Raw genomic sequence first — 13,492 nt, 5'->3', positions numbered from 1 at the left:
ATGAAGGCAATTTTGATTATCATGCCTAGGCTTGAGAAGAGAGGAAGGGCGTGGAAAAGTGAGGTGGGGGGGTACGAAGAGAGGGGAATTTGAGCTGGAAACCCCTGGGGATTTGTGCATGTCTTGCTTCTATATTTGTCTCTTCTAAAGCCCAGCATATGCATTGCAGTGGATCTCAATTTTGGGTAATATTTATCAGAATTAGATAGGAGAATGCTTTTTTAAAATACAGATTCAGGACCCCACCTCCAGACTCAGTGAAACAGAAAGGGCAGAGTCTGGAAGTCTGCATTTTTAATAATCAACTCTTCTGATTCTGACGGAAGTGTTCCTTAGACTTTGAGGAACATTGGCATAGAAAGGTCCTCCAGTCTTTCTAAGAATCACTCCTTAAATGCATCCATTCATTTGAGCCAAATCTAGGAACACAGAGATAAAAGGCATAGTCTCAGCATTCAAAGAGTTCAAAGTTGAGTGGAAAAGAGACTTGGAAGCCGATGGTTACAAAAAGTAAATGAGTAAGTTTGTAGAGCAGAAAGGGCTGTGTGCTCTGGGAGAGCTGTAGAGTCATCCAACTCAGCCCGCACAGGGAGAGGTGCAGAGCCAGGGGGTGAAAGGCCTAACAGAGGAAGGAACTTTGCCTTCAAGGCTGAGTGGGCATTAGCCGGGAAGAGGGAGAGCAAAGAATTCCAGGTAGAGAGAACCAGTGGACAATAAGGAATGTGGACTCCAGGGAAATACTCAGGTGAGAAATGGCAGAAGGGAAGGGAGTAGTAAAAATGATGGCCCCATGAACATGGGGATTGCACATCTGCCTTTCATAATAAAATGACCTTTTTCCACATGGGAAGGTGCATTGACAATGTTAGTATAGCTGTAACTGAAACAGCAATGGATGCATTGTTCCTAGTCTTGGTCTTTGCCCTTTCGATGCAGCAGCATTCTGAAAAGCTTCCAAATGAGAAAGAATTCAGAAAAGTCCAAGGCAATCCTAACTGAATTTACCTTCTTATTTCATTCATTAATCTTTGTCATCAGAAGTCTTGGACCAAAGTAAAGCTGAAAGATCTAACTAAGGGAGAGAAGAAGGGCAACCGTGTGCAGAACCACAGAAAAAGCTCCCATACTGAATGAAAGTCAGCATATGTTACTGACATTCTCATCTTGTGTAAAATACAAATGAGTATATGAATAAAAATAAAATAGTGTTCATCATGGCCCTTTATAAGAATTAGGATCAAAAACATACCTGTAGTTGCCACTTTCTTCTCCAAAGTTTAAAGGACGGCTTTCACTGCCACATAATCTACATAAACTAGCATTGTAACTCACAGTGTGTGGTTATACAAACAGGAACTACAGCAGAGACCAGAGTGGAAATCAGAGCACGCTGCGCTCCATGGAAGAGAGCTTTTTTCTTTAACCAGAGAGAATCATTTCAATTCAGAATAGAACCACATATATCCACGCAACAGTCAGTACAGAATGTGTGGGGATGTGTGTGTGTGTGTGTGTGTGTGTGTATAAACCACACTCAGCTATAATATGATATTATAAATGATGGTAAATTAAGTGGGCCTTATCAAGTGTTGGTAATATTTCTTTTCCTCCAAACTTATACAGAGAAAATCAAAACCCGGGGTTGGGGGTGAAGTACCTTTAAACTTTCTTTTGGATTCCAGCTGTTAAAATTATCTATTGCAAATAATGTTATCAAGTAGTAAAACACCGATGTCTTTGAACTCCTTGCAGTTGTGTGTAATACTGGAGCCAATGCAGGAACTGATGTCCAGACATAAAACTTACAACCTCAGTCCACGAGACTGCCTGAAGACCTGCTTGTTTCAGAAGTGGCAGCGGATGGTGGCGCCGCCAGGTACGGCTTCGTTCTTCACTCTCCATCTACATGCTTTTTCTGAGGCTTCTTCTGGGGATGAAGGCGTGTGAAAAGGAAGTGATCATAAATGTATCAGCAAAGTAGTTTATAAGGGATATCCTGACCGTGATATTGGACCCAAAGACACTGACTTTGTGAAGGGCAAACATCCTTCTTAGATGTAGTGACCATCCTCTACAGTCTCATCACTTGCTAGATTAGGACCTGAAACTCACAGGAGGAAATTGATTTATTTAACGTTACCAAGAAAATATTGACAAAGCCAAAATCGGAACCCAGGTTTCCTGTTTTCCAGTCCAGTGGTTGTTCCACTGGACAAGACTGGTAGCTGCTCATGGCTTACTGTGATTTTGTTTGTTCTTTGAAGAATGGTAGAAATTATGAAAAGAAAGGGAAGGAGGGAGGAAGAAGAAAGGAAGAATAGGAGGGAATAGAGGAGAGAAGGAAAGAAGGAAAGGAGGAAGGGAGGAAGGAAATAAATAAATATTTTTGCTCTATTTTTTTAAGGTATATAATATCAAAGGGTTCTCTGATCATGAAAGGAATACATAAAAGACTCCATTTCTCTCACTTCCCTAGAATGTAGTTTAGATACTATAGTCTCCTGCTGGGGTTCTGAAATTACTGCTTCCAGTCATCATTAATTGTCCTTCTATCTAGTACGTTTTCACTCCCAGGCATGTGTCGAGCCTCACTGATCATAAAAGCACAACGTATCCATTCGCTAAAAATTATTTTTATAAGGAGTAACTATTAACACGAGGCACATAGCCTTCTGAATCACAAAATATAATGGTCACCTTCCGCTGGTAATTGGCCAGGGGTTTTATGTAAAATGAATATAGCAGATGTAACCAAGTACATACTTAGAAGGCTGAGAAAAATGAGCATTATTTTACGTAGAATAGCTGCATCCCCATCTTACAGGAACTGTAGACATTTAGAACATTATTTTTCAAATGTGTTCAATGTGCGTAAATTGGCCTTATTTTCTTTCAGTACCAATAAGGCTTCAAAGGAAAAAGTTTCGCTCACTAAATGCTTTGAACACCTATTTCACAACATGTGCACATATAATTCATATATTATTCATTAATTCAGTCATTAACTCAACAAGTATTTATTGAGCCCCTACTAGGTGCCAGGCACTGCTCTGGCCACTGTGGGTATAACACTACATGAAAATAGTCACAAACCACAGCCCTCTCAGACCTTCCATTCTCTTACTGAATCCTCACAACAACCTTATGAGGTATTTCTTGCTATTCCCATTCGATATAATAGGCCTGAGATTTAAAGAAGTAACTTGCCAAAGTTAGCTGAAGCTAGTCAGTGGAGGGCCCTATGTCACAGTAAGTTTTTATGTCTTCAGTTCGGGACTCTATTACCACAGCTACCTACTGCCAGTGGGAGTGATCCAGAGCCTATCATTTAGGTGTATTTCCCCAAAATTCCATGAAAAACTACGAATTTTTTTTTAAAAGCAGCCGATTTCAATTCAAGTCAAAGGAAGAAGATGCCTGTCAGGGAAAGCTGGGTGTTTGCTTTACTTTAGAATGTACCTCTCAAGTCTCCTCCAGCCCCATGAGCTGGAACAATTCTGTTTCCTGTTTCCATAACCTTCAGAATAAGCACCCATAACTCTCTACGGATAGGGATGTTAGGCCCTTTGATGAAACTCTTTAAACATTAGAGATAAAATATTTATGAAGGAAAATATGTTATATAAATAGAAACATAATCTCCTACTTCATCAAAAGTCAGAGATAACATGATGGACTAAGTGGTCTTTGAAATGACCTTCAAGGAGCTCTTCCCCATTGTCCATCAGAAGCAGTATAGATGCCTCAAGAAAATGCTCCAGGGTTACCTCACTTAGTTCCAGTATGGTCCTGGCTTACCTTCTCTCCATCAGAGTTGGATCTAGAATAGGGTTAGCAAAAAGGATGCTCTTACATGCCATTTCCAATTCATTTAGTAACTGCCTGGAACAGGTTTCTGAAGATTTTTCATTCTCAAAGCAAAGATTATAATAGTACCTAGTTAATAGAGTTGCTGTGAATGTAAAATAATGACATAGAAAACATTAAAAATATGAAAATATTGAGTCATGCTCATAATACATAATAAATAAATAATATTCTTTTCACTACACATTTCCATGAGTCCCTATACTTCTATTAAGATGTTGCCTCATCCTTCAGGTCCAAAATATTTTTTTTCTATTTCTAAACAGACCTTTCTGGAAAAGGTCTAGCTTCTCTTCATTCATATGTTGGCTGTAGCATACTAAGACATTTTTTTCCCCAGGAATTTTGAAATTAGTTGCATCTTTTAGACACCAGGATCCAAAGCATGGGTATTTCTACTGAGCTTGGGAATCCCTAAGTTCCACATCAATGGCTGATGGGATGGACACTTCCTCTTCTTTGTATCGGGTTGGCCCAAAAGTTCGTTCGGGTTTTTCCGTAAGATGTTACAGGAAAAACCCACACAAATTTTTTGGCCAATTTTTCAACATTTCAGCGTATGATAGAGCTGGGCTGCAATATGAGACTTCGCCAGTAGGTGCTGCTGTAACTCACCGGTTCACTTAATTGAGCTCGGCTCATACTTCTCTCAACCCCTGGAGGTTCCCTAGGAGTCCCAGAGCCCTCCTTTTGTTATAAAAAGAGGGTAGACCGCAAAAAATTTTTTTGCCCCAAATTCATAATGTTAATAATATTTTAAGTTCAAACTATAGTAGTGGTGTAACTCACCCTAAGACATATTAAGAGCTTCTAGACACACAGTAGATGACATCAGGAAGAACAATTAAATACAAATCACTTTATCAAGATACTAAAGAAAAGAGTTTCAGTCATTGTGTGCTACAAATAAATCAGCAGCTTTCTTTTTTAGGTTTCATCAAGTTAAAAGAAGTGGAAAAAATATCAACAGTCCTACTCTTTTGAACTTACAAAAAATGGCTTCCCTGGAGGGCCCGTATTCTGGTGGTCACCCTGGCACTGACCCTCCTTCCATGTTTCATGTTGCAGCAGAGCCCACAAGGCAACCGACAACGAAACGGAGAAAAAGAAAAAATTCCACCAGCAGCACCTCCAACAGCGGCGCTGGGAACACTGCCAACAGCACGGGCAGCAAGAAGAAGGCGCCAGCCGCCAACCTGAGTCTGTCCAGTCAGGTACCTGTAAGTCTCGCTTTCCTTTTAGGCTGAAATCCTGCCTTTGCCTGTCGTCTCCCCGAGTCCAGGGGCCCTACGGCAAAGTCTCTTTGAGCTGCAATGACCTTCTGGGCCGGGTGGGGGGCGGGGGAGGGGAAGGCAGGGACACGGGGTGGGAGAGGGGGAGGAGCTCTGTCCTGGAAACCTTCCACGACACACTGGGACTTAGAAAGGAATATGGAGAGTCTGTGCTGCAGTGGGACCGGAATGAAAAAGCCTTCAGAGTCGTAGACAGGAGATATGTCACTTAAGGTTTAATTAAAATATCACTTAGCAGGGTGCTGGTGGCATATAAGGGACTCTCAGCTCCATCACCGGGACCCTGTGCTCCCCTGGAAACTAGCTCCTGGCAGTAAGGCTCCAGATTGTCCTTCGACTGCCCCCCGAACCCCCCCAGACATGGGCATCCCCTCTTATTTTAAGACTCAGGTAATTAACTCAAGGCCACTACAAATGCAGCTCAGTGGATTTCGCTTTCCCATATCATTAGCTTAGGGGGAGGCTCAGCCCCTGGTTTGGTCTCAACTCTCTCGACCTCTTGACCCCTTTCTTTCATTTCTGGGTCTTGACAAAGGAAATGGGCCACTCAGAAGGGGGCTTCTTTGAACTCCAAAACTGACAGCTGAGGGCGTCCCCACAGAGGGTAAACTGGGCGGGAACTTTCTTCACCTCCCATGTTTTCTTCCTCGATTTGCTCCCTTCTGCCTGATTCCTTCCTGACTCTGACTTCCTCATCCCAGTACTAGACCACTTACCACTTTTAAATTCTCACGTGTCTTTAAGCATTTCTTGCCCCTTCTCCCCACCACGATGACTTGTGGGGTTTCCTTCTCCGCTGCCCTTGTCACATCACCCTCACCAGGCTTTTGACTATCCTTCAAATCCTGGGATTTTCATGGTGCTTCATAGGTACCCTCTAGATACTATGTCTTCAAAAATGCGCCCTTTCTTGTAACTTCTCTCAAGCGATGCAATTTTACCTTTTCCCTCTTTCTCACTCTTTTCCCTCTCTTGGTCTGTGGGCCACACCCTCTGCTTCTGATCCTGCACCATCTCTCTCCACGTGAGAGCGGACCTTCATTTCCAGGGGATTCTCCACTTACTTCTAACTGTGTCTTTCAAATCTGTCCCCCACCCACTCTCTCCCATTTTCCATTGGTCAGTTCTCTGGCTAAAGCCAACCCCATCAATACCTGAGAATTACCTGACCTCTCCTCCTGTCCTCCACAGGCAGAGGACACGGTTGTCATCCCTGTTGCATTAGAAAGAAAAGGTCATGAGAAAGTGGCCAGCCTGTGGGATAGGTCCCATGTTCATTTTAAGACTGCTAGGGATTGTAGTTCTTAAAAAATACCAGAGTTACCTCTGTTTTTTGAACTGAGTTTTCACCCCAGAAGAGTCAGGAAAAAAAAAAAAAATCAAAGGAGAAAAACAGAGTCTTTTTATTAAGGTGCCAGTAAGTTATACCCACTCCTGGTTAAATGGGAAAATGCATAGAAAAAAATGGCCAGGCGTAAATAAATCAACCCCAAAAGGGCACACAAGCAGCCCATTTATTCATCTAATTCTGGAGTTTTAGAAACTAACGTTTGTTAGTTTCCACGAACAAATGAAAGTACATTCCAGAGATTTCTGGAAATTTGACATAGCTACTTAAAGGCTGCAAGAATTCAGATTGGTTCAACAAGTGTTTTCTGAGCTCCTACTATGTGCCCCACACTATCCCAGGTGTTGGTAATAGCAAGATTTAAAAAAAAAAAAAATCCAAAAAAAGACCCACCCAAGCTCTGTCATTGAAGAGCTCACTGTCTAATAAAGTGATAAAGAGGTTTCCTCTCTCCTGCCAGCTCAGACTCCTGGTTTCAGCTCACAGGGTACAATATTGAGAAAGATTCTGAGCCTGGACTGGGTCTGGTGGGCCATCCATTAGTGATGTCTGCCATGGGTATAGAATAGCAGCATACACATCCATGTATTTTGACATACCTGGCCTAGTCGGAATCATTTCCATTTTTTTTAAAGAGCACCTAACTTTTTCTATTCCATTATGCTCTTGTCCTCCCAACCTGCAATTGCATTTTGGTGGAAGATACCTGTGTCAAGAGGGTTTTTAATCAGTCTAGACCCTTTGGACAAGAACAAGGCGCCGTTAGAAAGTGCGAGTAGAATTTCAGCACTATCCCCGCCTTGCAAACAAGGATGTTTTCATTAAGTAAAACTTAGAGATGGCTGAGAGAAACAGGGAAGTCATCCGGGTTAAGAAAATGTGTAAATTTCTGTATGTCCTCCAACTGAATGGACGTCAAACGTATAAGCACTGGGTGACTTGTAGAGACCACATTATTTAACCCTGTCTCCTGAATGACCAGCACCCCTTTCCTGTTTAAATAGAAATGCAACCTGCAGGCCTTAGCTGCCTTGTCCGAAGGCATGTACAGATCGGGTGTGCTACCACGACCACGGCTGTGGTCCGCACAGCTGCCACGGCAGCAACGTGTGTGTCTGGCGAGGGTTAGGGTTTAATCCTTGGATTCTGCTTCTCACTCCATGAGCAGGGGCTAGGAGCGATCCCGAACTGCAGCCTCAACCCTGGGAGGGATGGAGACCTGTGTCATTCAACAGCAGTGACCCCTTCTGGCCAATTTAAGGAGAAGCATTGAGGGGCCCTGAAAGGAGTCACTTCCAGTCCTCCTCAGAGGTTGGTGGTCCTTGCACGGGGGATTAGTGAGAAGATGTGACACGGGCAAGAGCTGGTGGCACCTCCAGGCCCCTGGCGAGGAGCGGAGGTCTGCTTCCTGGGGAGTCGAGACCATATGGGTTGCTCTCAGATGGACCAATATCGCCTCCTGTGGGACACACGAGACAGCAGGGACGGGAAGGAAGTGCATCTCTCACTACCAATGTTGAATGTTGGGGGGGGACTTTGAAAGATGTGGGGCGTGTGGGGAAAACGGTGGCAACATCCCTAGTCAGAGGGAGCCCAGAATGTATGTTACGTCTCCACTCATTTTGTGTGAGGGTAACAAAGCAAGCCCTGCTGAGCCGAGAACCCCTGTCCTCGCCCAGAGATTTAGAAGAGCCAGGTAGAGTGGTGTTCGTAACTACGTAAGTGGCCTCAGGTATCTACGTGCATAGGAAGTCCTTAGCACGCATCTCTTTTGTAACTTGCCATCTATTAATCACTCACGCATGCACACATGCGTGCACACACACACACGCACACGCATGATTATGCATCTGGCTAAGGATACGTTTTATAATCAGTAAGGCAAATGTGGCATCTCTCTGAAATTTAGGATACCCATGCCTGGGCACCTTTTCCAGCCGTTCCTGGAACAAAGATATACCGAACATATTACGAGCCCGTATGAGCCCCATTTGAAGTGATGTAAATCACTATTTTCATAGTACTTTTCTGGAATGACTGTTATTTTCTGATACAGTGAAGGCATCTGACGTGTTGAGAACGTCTCTGCTAATATCACGCTTAAATTGGCTTCTTCTGTTTCCAAATTATGTTTAACCTCCCATTCTCCCAGCCTCTCTCGATGACCTTGGACTCACAGTACTAATGCAGACCCACGTGTCGCTTCTAACATTCTTCTCCTGCCCCGTGACACGTCATGCATGTGTTTCCCCAGCCCTGCAAAATGTGCTACACACAGGTCATTTGGTGGAAATAACCCTCATGTCGTCCTCCACCCCATCTTAACCTGGTCTTCCCGCCTGCCTTTGTTCCTGATCGTAAAGCGCGGTCTCCTAATTGCCCACAACGAAGTAACACTTTTTGATCCCCAACACCCCAGTGGGTCAGGTGGAGGCCACATTCCATTTAAAATCCTGTCAGCATTCTTGCCACTCGGAGTCTGTGTCTATTTTGTATCTCACTTTAAGAGTCCTCACGAGTCTCTTACATGTCAGTGTCATGTCTGGCTCTTCGTGGCATCATAAGTACATTCTTGGAAACACACAACTGAATATCCTGCCAGTACCTCGACTGCTGAGTCTTCCCAGGTCATAGTTTAGGCATTTGCTTCATCTGGGGCATTTCTCTTTAACATCACTGTTACCAGTTCACAAGAGTGATTAGTCTGAAAACACAGTGTGAAACCTATTGATTATCTCCCCTCTAATTCGAGGAGAATCGATCAATCAAACAAACAAGGTTTTCCATTCCAAAACAAATCAGGTGGTCACTAAGGGATTTGTTCAACTGGCACCTTCAAAATTCTAGAAGGACCCTGGCGGGGCCGCTGGACCCTCTCCTGACCACAGGCAGTATTCCACTAATATACTGCTCCAGGAAAGCCTCTCTTGCCCCAGTGAAAAGAATGTCTACCCAGCTGTCAAGGCAAATTAGCCTCCCTATCAGAAAATGCATACCTACGTCCCCAAAAGCATATGGCCAGCCCTGATTTTCCAGCCTCAGTGGAGGCTGACGGCAGTCGGGCACTCTTAAGTAGAATATTGCTCAGAGCCCGCCCAGCAGGACCCACCTGACAGGTGTCCTGTCCCATGCCCATGTCACCCATCAACCCCATAGGGTCCCCTTGGGACAGAGAGGCCAGAGCTGTGCCCTGTGTATGCGTCCTTCTCCCCTGTCCCCGTGCTTCTGCAGCGGTGGCCTCCGCAGAGCTCCCGGCTACAGTAGGTGGCTTCCTTGTTTGCATGGAAGGACAATTTGTACTTAAAGGAGTGATTAGATAGATTCTTCTTGCATGCTTCCATTTCTGATGACTACTGGCTTCATCATTGTAATTACAATTAGTGCTCTTCAACTTCCTTTTACGGCGCCAGCTGGACAGACTGGCTCTCTTTACTGCCCAGATTGGTGGTGGGGTTGCCTGTGTGGGGATAGGTGACAGGCACCATGGAATAACAGATGGTAAATTCAGGGCTTGTTGGCAATCAGCAGGTTTTTGCTAATGACTTAATTAGCTATGCAAATTGTCAAATCAGTGTGAACATTGTTTTTATCGAAAACTTTACCTAAATTAATTACCATAATTAAGTAGCAGAATGTCAAGGATATCGGCTGCATAAAAGGGCCTGGCTGAGTAGAGAAAAGAGAGATCTGTCTTCAATTAAAATGTATACCGTCCTTGGGACAGAGAAAATGCCGTTTGGAATGAGTTGCATGACTGTTGCAGAACTGCATCCTCCCCGTGTTGGCTGCTAGTTTCCAAAGCCATCCAGAGGCCCTAAATAAAAGTGGTGATTTTTGGAGGTCTTGCAAAGCACCCAGCAGAAGGTTCCACAGCCCTCTTAAGAGTCCCCAGTGTCGGCAAGTTGAAAAGCGTGGATTTTTTTAATTTTGAAAAATCCATTTTTTTATTTCTGCAGATTGCTAGCATTGCTCGTTCTCCGGTGTCAGGCTGCGCACTAAGGACATAAACTCGCGTGGTTGTTACACATCAGGAGGCGATGTTTATTTCCTGTAGAAAAATCCAATATGCGTCTTGGCCCCCCGACATTGAGACTTGACCCCGGTGTACAGGACACGAGTGTGTCTGTCCTAGATCCCCCAGCGCCTCCCACTAGTGTTTTAAGCTGAGCTTCTCTCTCCCAAGGTTTCCCTGTAATAATGTCAGCTGCTGTTCACAGGATGTGATGGTGGTAGGAGAGCCAACTCTGATGGGAGGTGAGTTTGGGGACGAGGACGAAAGGCTAATCACTAGATTAGAAAACACGCAGTATGATGCGGCCAACGGCATGGACGACGAGGAAGACTTCACCAGTTCACCCGCCCTGGGGAACAGCAGCCCATGGAACAGTAAACCTCCCGCCACTCAAGAGACCAAATCAGAAAACCCCCCACCCCAAGCTTCCCAGTAAGATTGACCAGCTCCAGAATCCACTGTCAGTAGCCACCATGGGTTACACTCACTATTTCAGATCCTTACTCACAGGAGAGGAAGGAGGAGACATTAAAACTTTTCCATGCAAACACCGATTTCTAAACCACAGTGATCTGAGTTTCTCTCTTTCTTTTTTTTAATTGAGAGGATCATTCCCAGTAAACTTCCATGACCCCTCCCTGGAGGCCTTCACAGGTAACACAGATACTGGCACTGATCGTAATTAAAGTAAGAGCAAACGCTAGCGCTTCTCCTGGCTCGGTTTTAACCACGTTTGTTAATTTCATTCCCCCCCCCGCCCCGCCCCCCGCCCCACCCAACCATCCAACAAGGCCATATTGTCAATAAACCCTCAGTGCTCAGGATCTCATTCTATGCCGAACCCAACTACAGATAGACTTTTTAATATTGTAAAATATTTTCTGCTTTTTGACTTGCATCTGAGAGTTTCTTGTTTCAGTAAAAAAAGAAAAGAAAAAAAATCCACTTTTGGAAAGTAATTTAAATGTACCTTTATTTTTTTTTCCCCTTCACCTTTTCTTTCATTGGGTAACAGCTAAGAGGGCCCAGCAGGGTAATTTATGGCCGAGCTAATGTCAATTTGTCCTCGAGCCTGAGTTGATTCAATCGAGCCCGAGTGCTGAAACAAGAAACGTCTTTTTGTAATCAAAGACACCAAGGCAGATTTTGATGTAAAGAAAGGCACTTGGCCCCCTGAGAATGTATGAGTTTGTAAAATTTCTGTTGATCCAAATATTTTCAAGCCATGTAATCCATTAATTTTGTGGGCAGTTTAATAAATCTGAAACTCTTTTGTGTTTTTTTTTGTTGTTGTATCTGAGTTGACTGTTGTTTCTTTTCATAGTATATTTCCTGTATAATATTTTGTAAAGCCCTAACCTAGTTCTTTCATGGGGACTTTTCTTTGGGAGCAATTCCAGTGTATTTATGTGAAACTTTATAAAAGAACTAATTTTTCCATTTGCATATTAATATGTTCCTCTATACATGTAAAGACACAGTGGCTCCGTGTGTTATAAAACAGCTGTATTTTATGTATGCTTTACTGATACGTGTGCCAATAATAAACTGTTAACGACCAAAGCAAGTGAGTCTGGGTGTTTGTGAGCCCGGCAGAGAAATCTGCCCACGGTGATGAGAAGTATGGAGCTTGGATTTACGGCCCAAGCTCCAGACGGAATGGAATTGTGAAAACTGCACCATCTTTCTAAGGTATGGTTTCTTTCCCCGCTCACTGCAGTTTACTTGGGCAGACACAGGGGTGCCTTCCACGCGTCAGGCGCTGTGCTGGCTGAGGACACAAGGATGGGAAAGGAAGGGTTGGCCTGGCTTCCTGGGGCTGGCCAAATGCAAGGGCAGCGGCTTCCACTCACTGAGTGCTTATTCTGTACCAAACATGTCTATTTAAGGTCCACAGACATTATTTCGGCTAATCCTCCCAACTCCGCCAAGTAAGCCTTAATCTCCCCATTTTTAAAAATCAGTTCCTCGGTTTGCCTGTTTTTCTAAAAGATTTGCAATACAGAGATACGGAGAATTCACGTGAGGACTTTTTGTTTAAAGAACTCTCATCACATTTTGCTGCTTTGTATCCACGAGGAAGACGAGAGAGGAAATCTGTTAGTATTAACTGTGTGTACGAAGCGCCAGGCCATAGTAATGTATCATCTCAGCCAGTTCTGGGAAAGGGGGGCTTGAAAAAGAGAAGCTAAGGGAGAGTGTGTGCCTTAGGTCGAGATTCCCAGAGACCAGGATCCCGGGCACGGATTTATTGAGGGAGAGTTCTTCAGTAAAGAAATCTTTAAGGGAGTGGAGGGGGTAGGATAGGGAAAGGGAAAGAGCCTAGGAAAGCGTCAGACTGGTGCTTGGTGCAGGGGAAGGCTTTGAGCACAGTTATCCCCTCCTGGGCTGAGCCGCCAGACTTCTGTGCACCTATACCGGTCAGTCATCGGCTGGGGCCATCCCCAGGGTGTGTAGGAAGTGGTAACCTTTACAGAAATACGGCACCCATCAACCAAGGGCTGTTCTGCAGAAAAGAGGCCAACTAGAATGCAACAGTCCTAGAATCTTTGCATGGGTGGACTGGTCTCAGGAAGGGCTTCTGGGCAGGGCAGGAACAGTCAGCTTCATTAAGTGACTTGTCCCATCTCAGAGCTCATGGGTGACACAGTTAGAATTGGATTCTGCATCTCCCTTGACTACAAAGCCTGGGTTCTTTCTAGAACATCACATTGCTTCCCTAGAACATTAGCATTTGGAGGAAAATGTGCAGTACAGTAGCAATAGAGCCAAAAGAAATAGAGGAGAATGGCTCCTTTATTGCTTCCCCGCTAGTGTACTGCTAAGAGAACGGCCAGTTTGTCCCCCACCCCACCTGACCGTTTTAGGTTTTCTTTTATCAATTCTTTAAAGTCAGCAGTATGCAATCATTACAGATGATGCCTAGGACAATTTGACATCTGTTCCCGTTATGTATTACTCCATAGCCAATCA

At 44.2% G+C, this 13,492-nt stretch overlaps 1 protein-coding gene across 9 annotated transcripts in view; it reads left to right on the top strand.

The window, feature by feature from the left end:
- LDB2 (LIM domain binding 2) overlaps window positions 1–12,082 on the top strand; it is a 378,334-nt gene extending 366,252 nt beyond the window's left edge. Inside the window, exons 6-9 of one of the 9 annotated variants that reach the window (XM_030864282.3) lie at window positions 1,753–1,876; window positions 4,936–5,081; window positions 7,676–7,818; window positions 10,725–10,857. In XM_030864282.3, coding sequence (XP_030720142.1) covers window positions 1,753–1,876; window positions 4,936–5,081; window positions 7,676–7,780 — 375 coding nt within the window. In that variant the 3' untranslated portion in view covers window positions 7,781–7,818; window positions 10,725–10,857. The other 8 variants (XM_030864280.2, XM_030864281.3, XM_030864277.3 and 5 more) reach the window with 8 other exon arrangements.
- Window positions 12,083–13,492: the final 1,410 nt, after the last annotated feature.

This window comes from Globicephala melas, chromosome 5 (assembly GCF_963455315.2).
Source record: "Globicephala melas chromosome 5, mGloMel1.2, whole genome shotgun sequence".
Classification (NCBI taxonomy): domain Eukaryota; kingdom Metazoa; phylum Chordata; class Mammalia; order Artiodactyla; family Delphinidae; genus Globicephala; species Globicephala melas.
The sequence above is the reverse complement of the archived record's forward strand: the minus strand, read 5'-3'. Positions and strand labels throughout refer to the sequence as shown.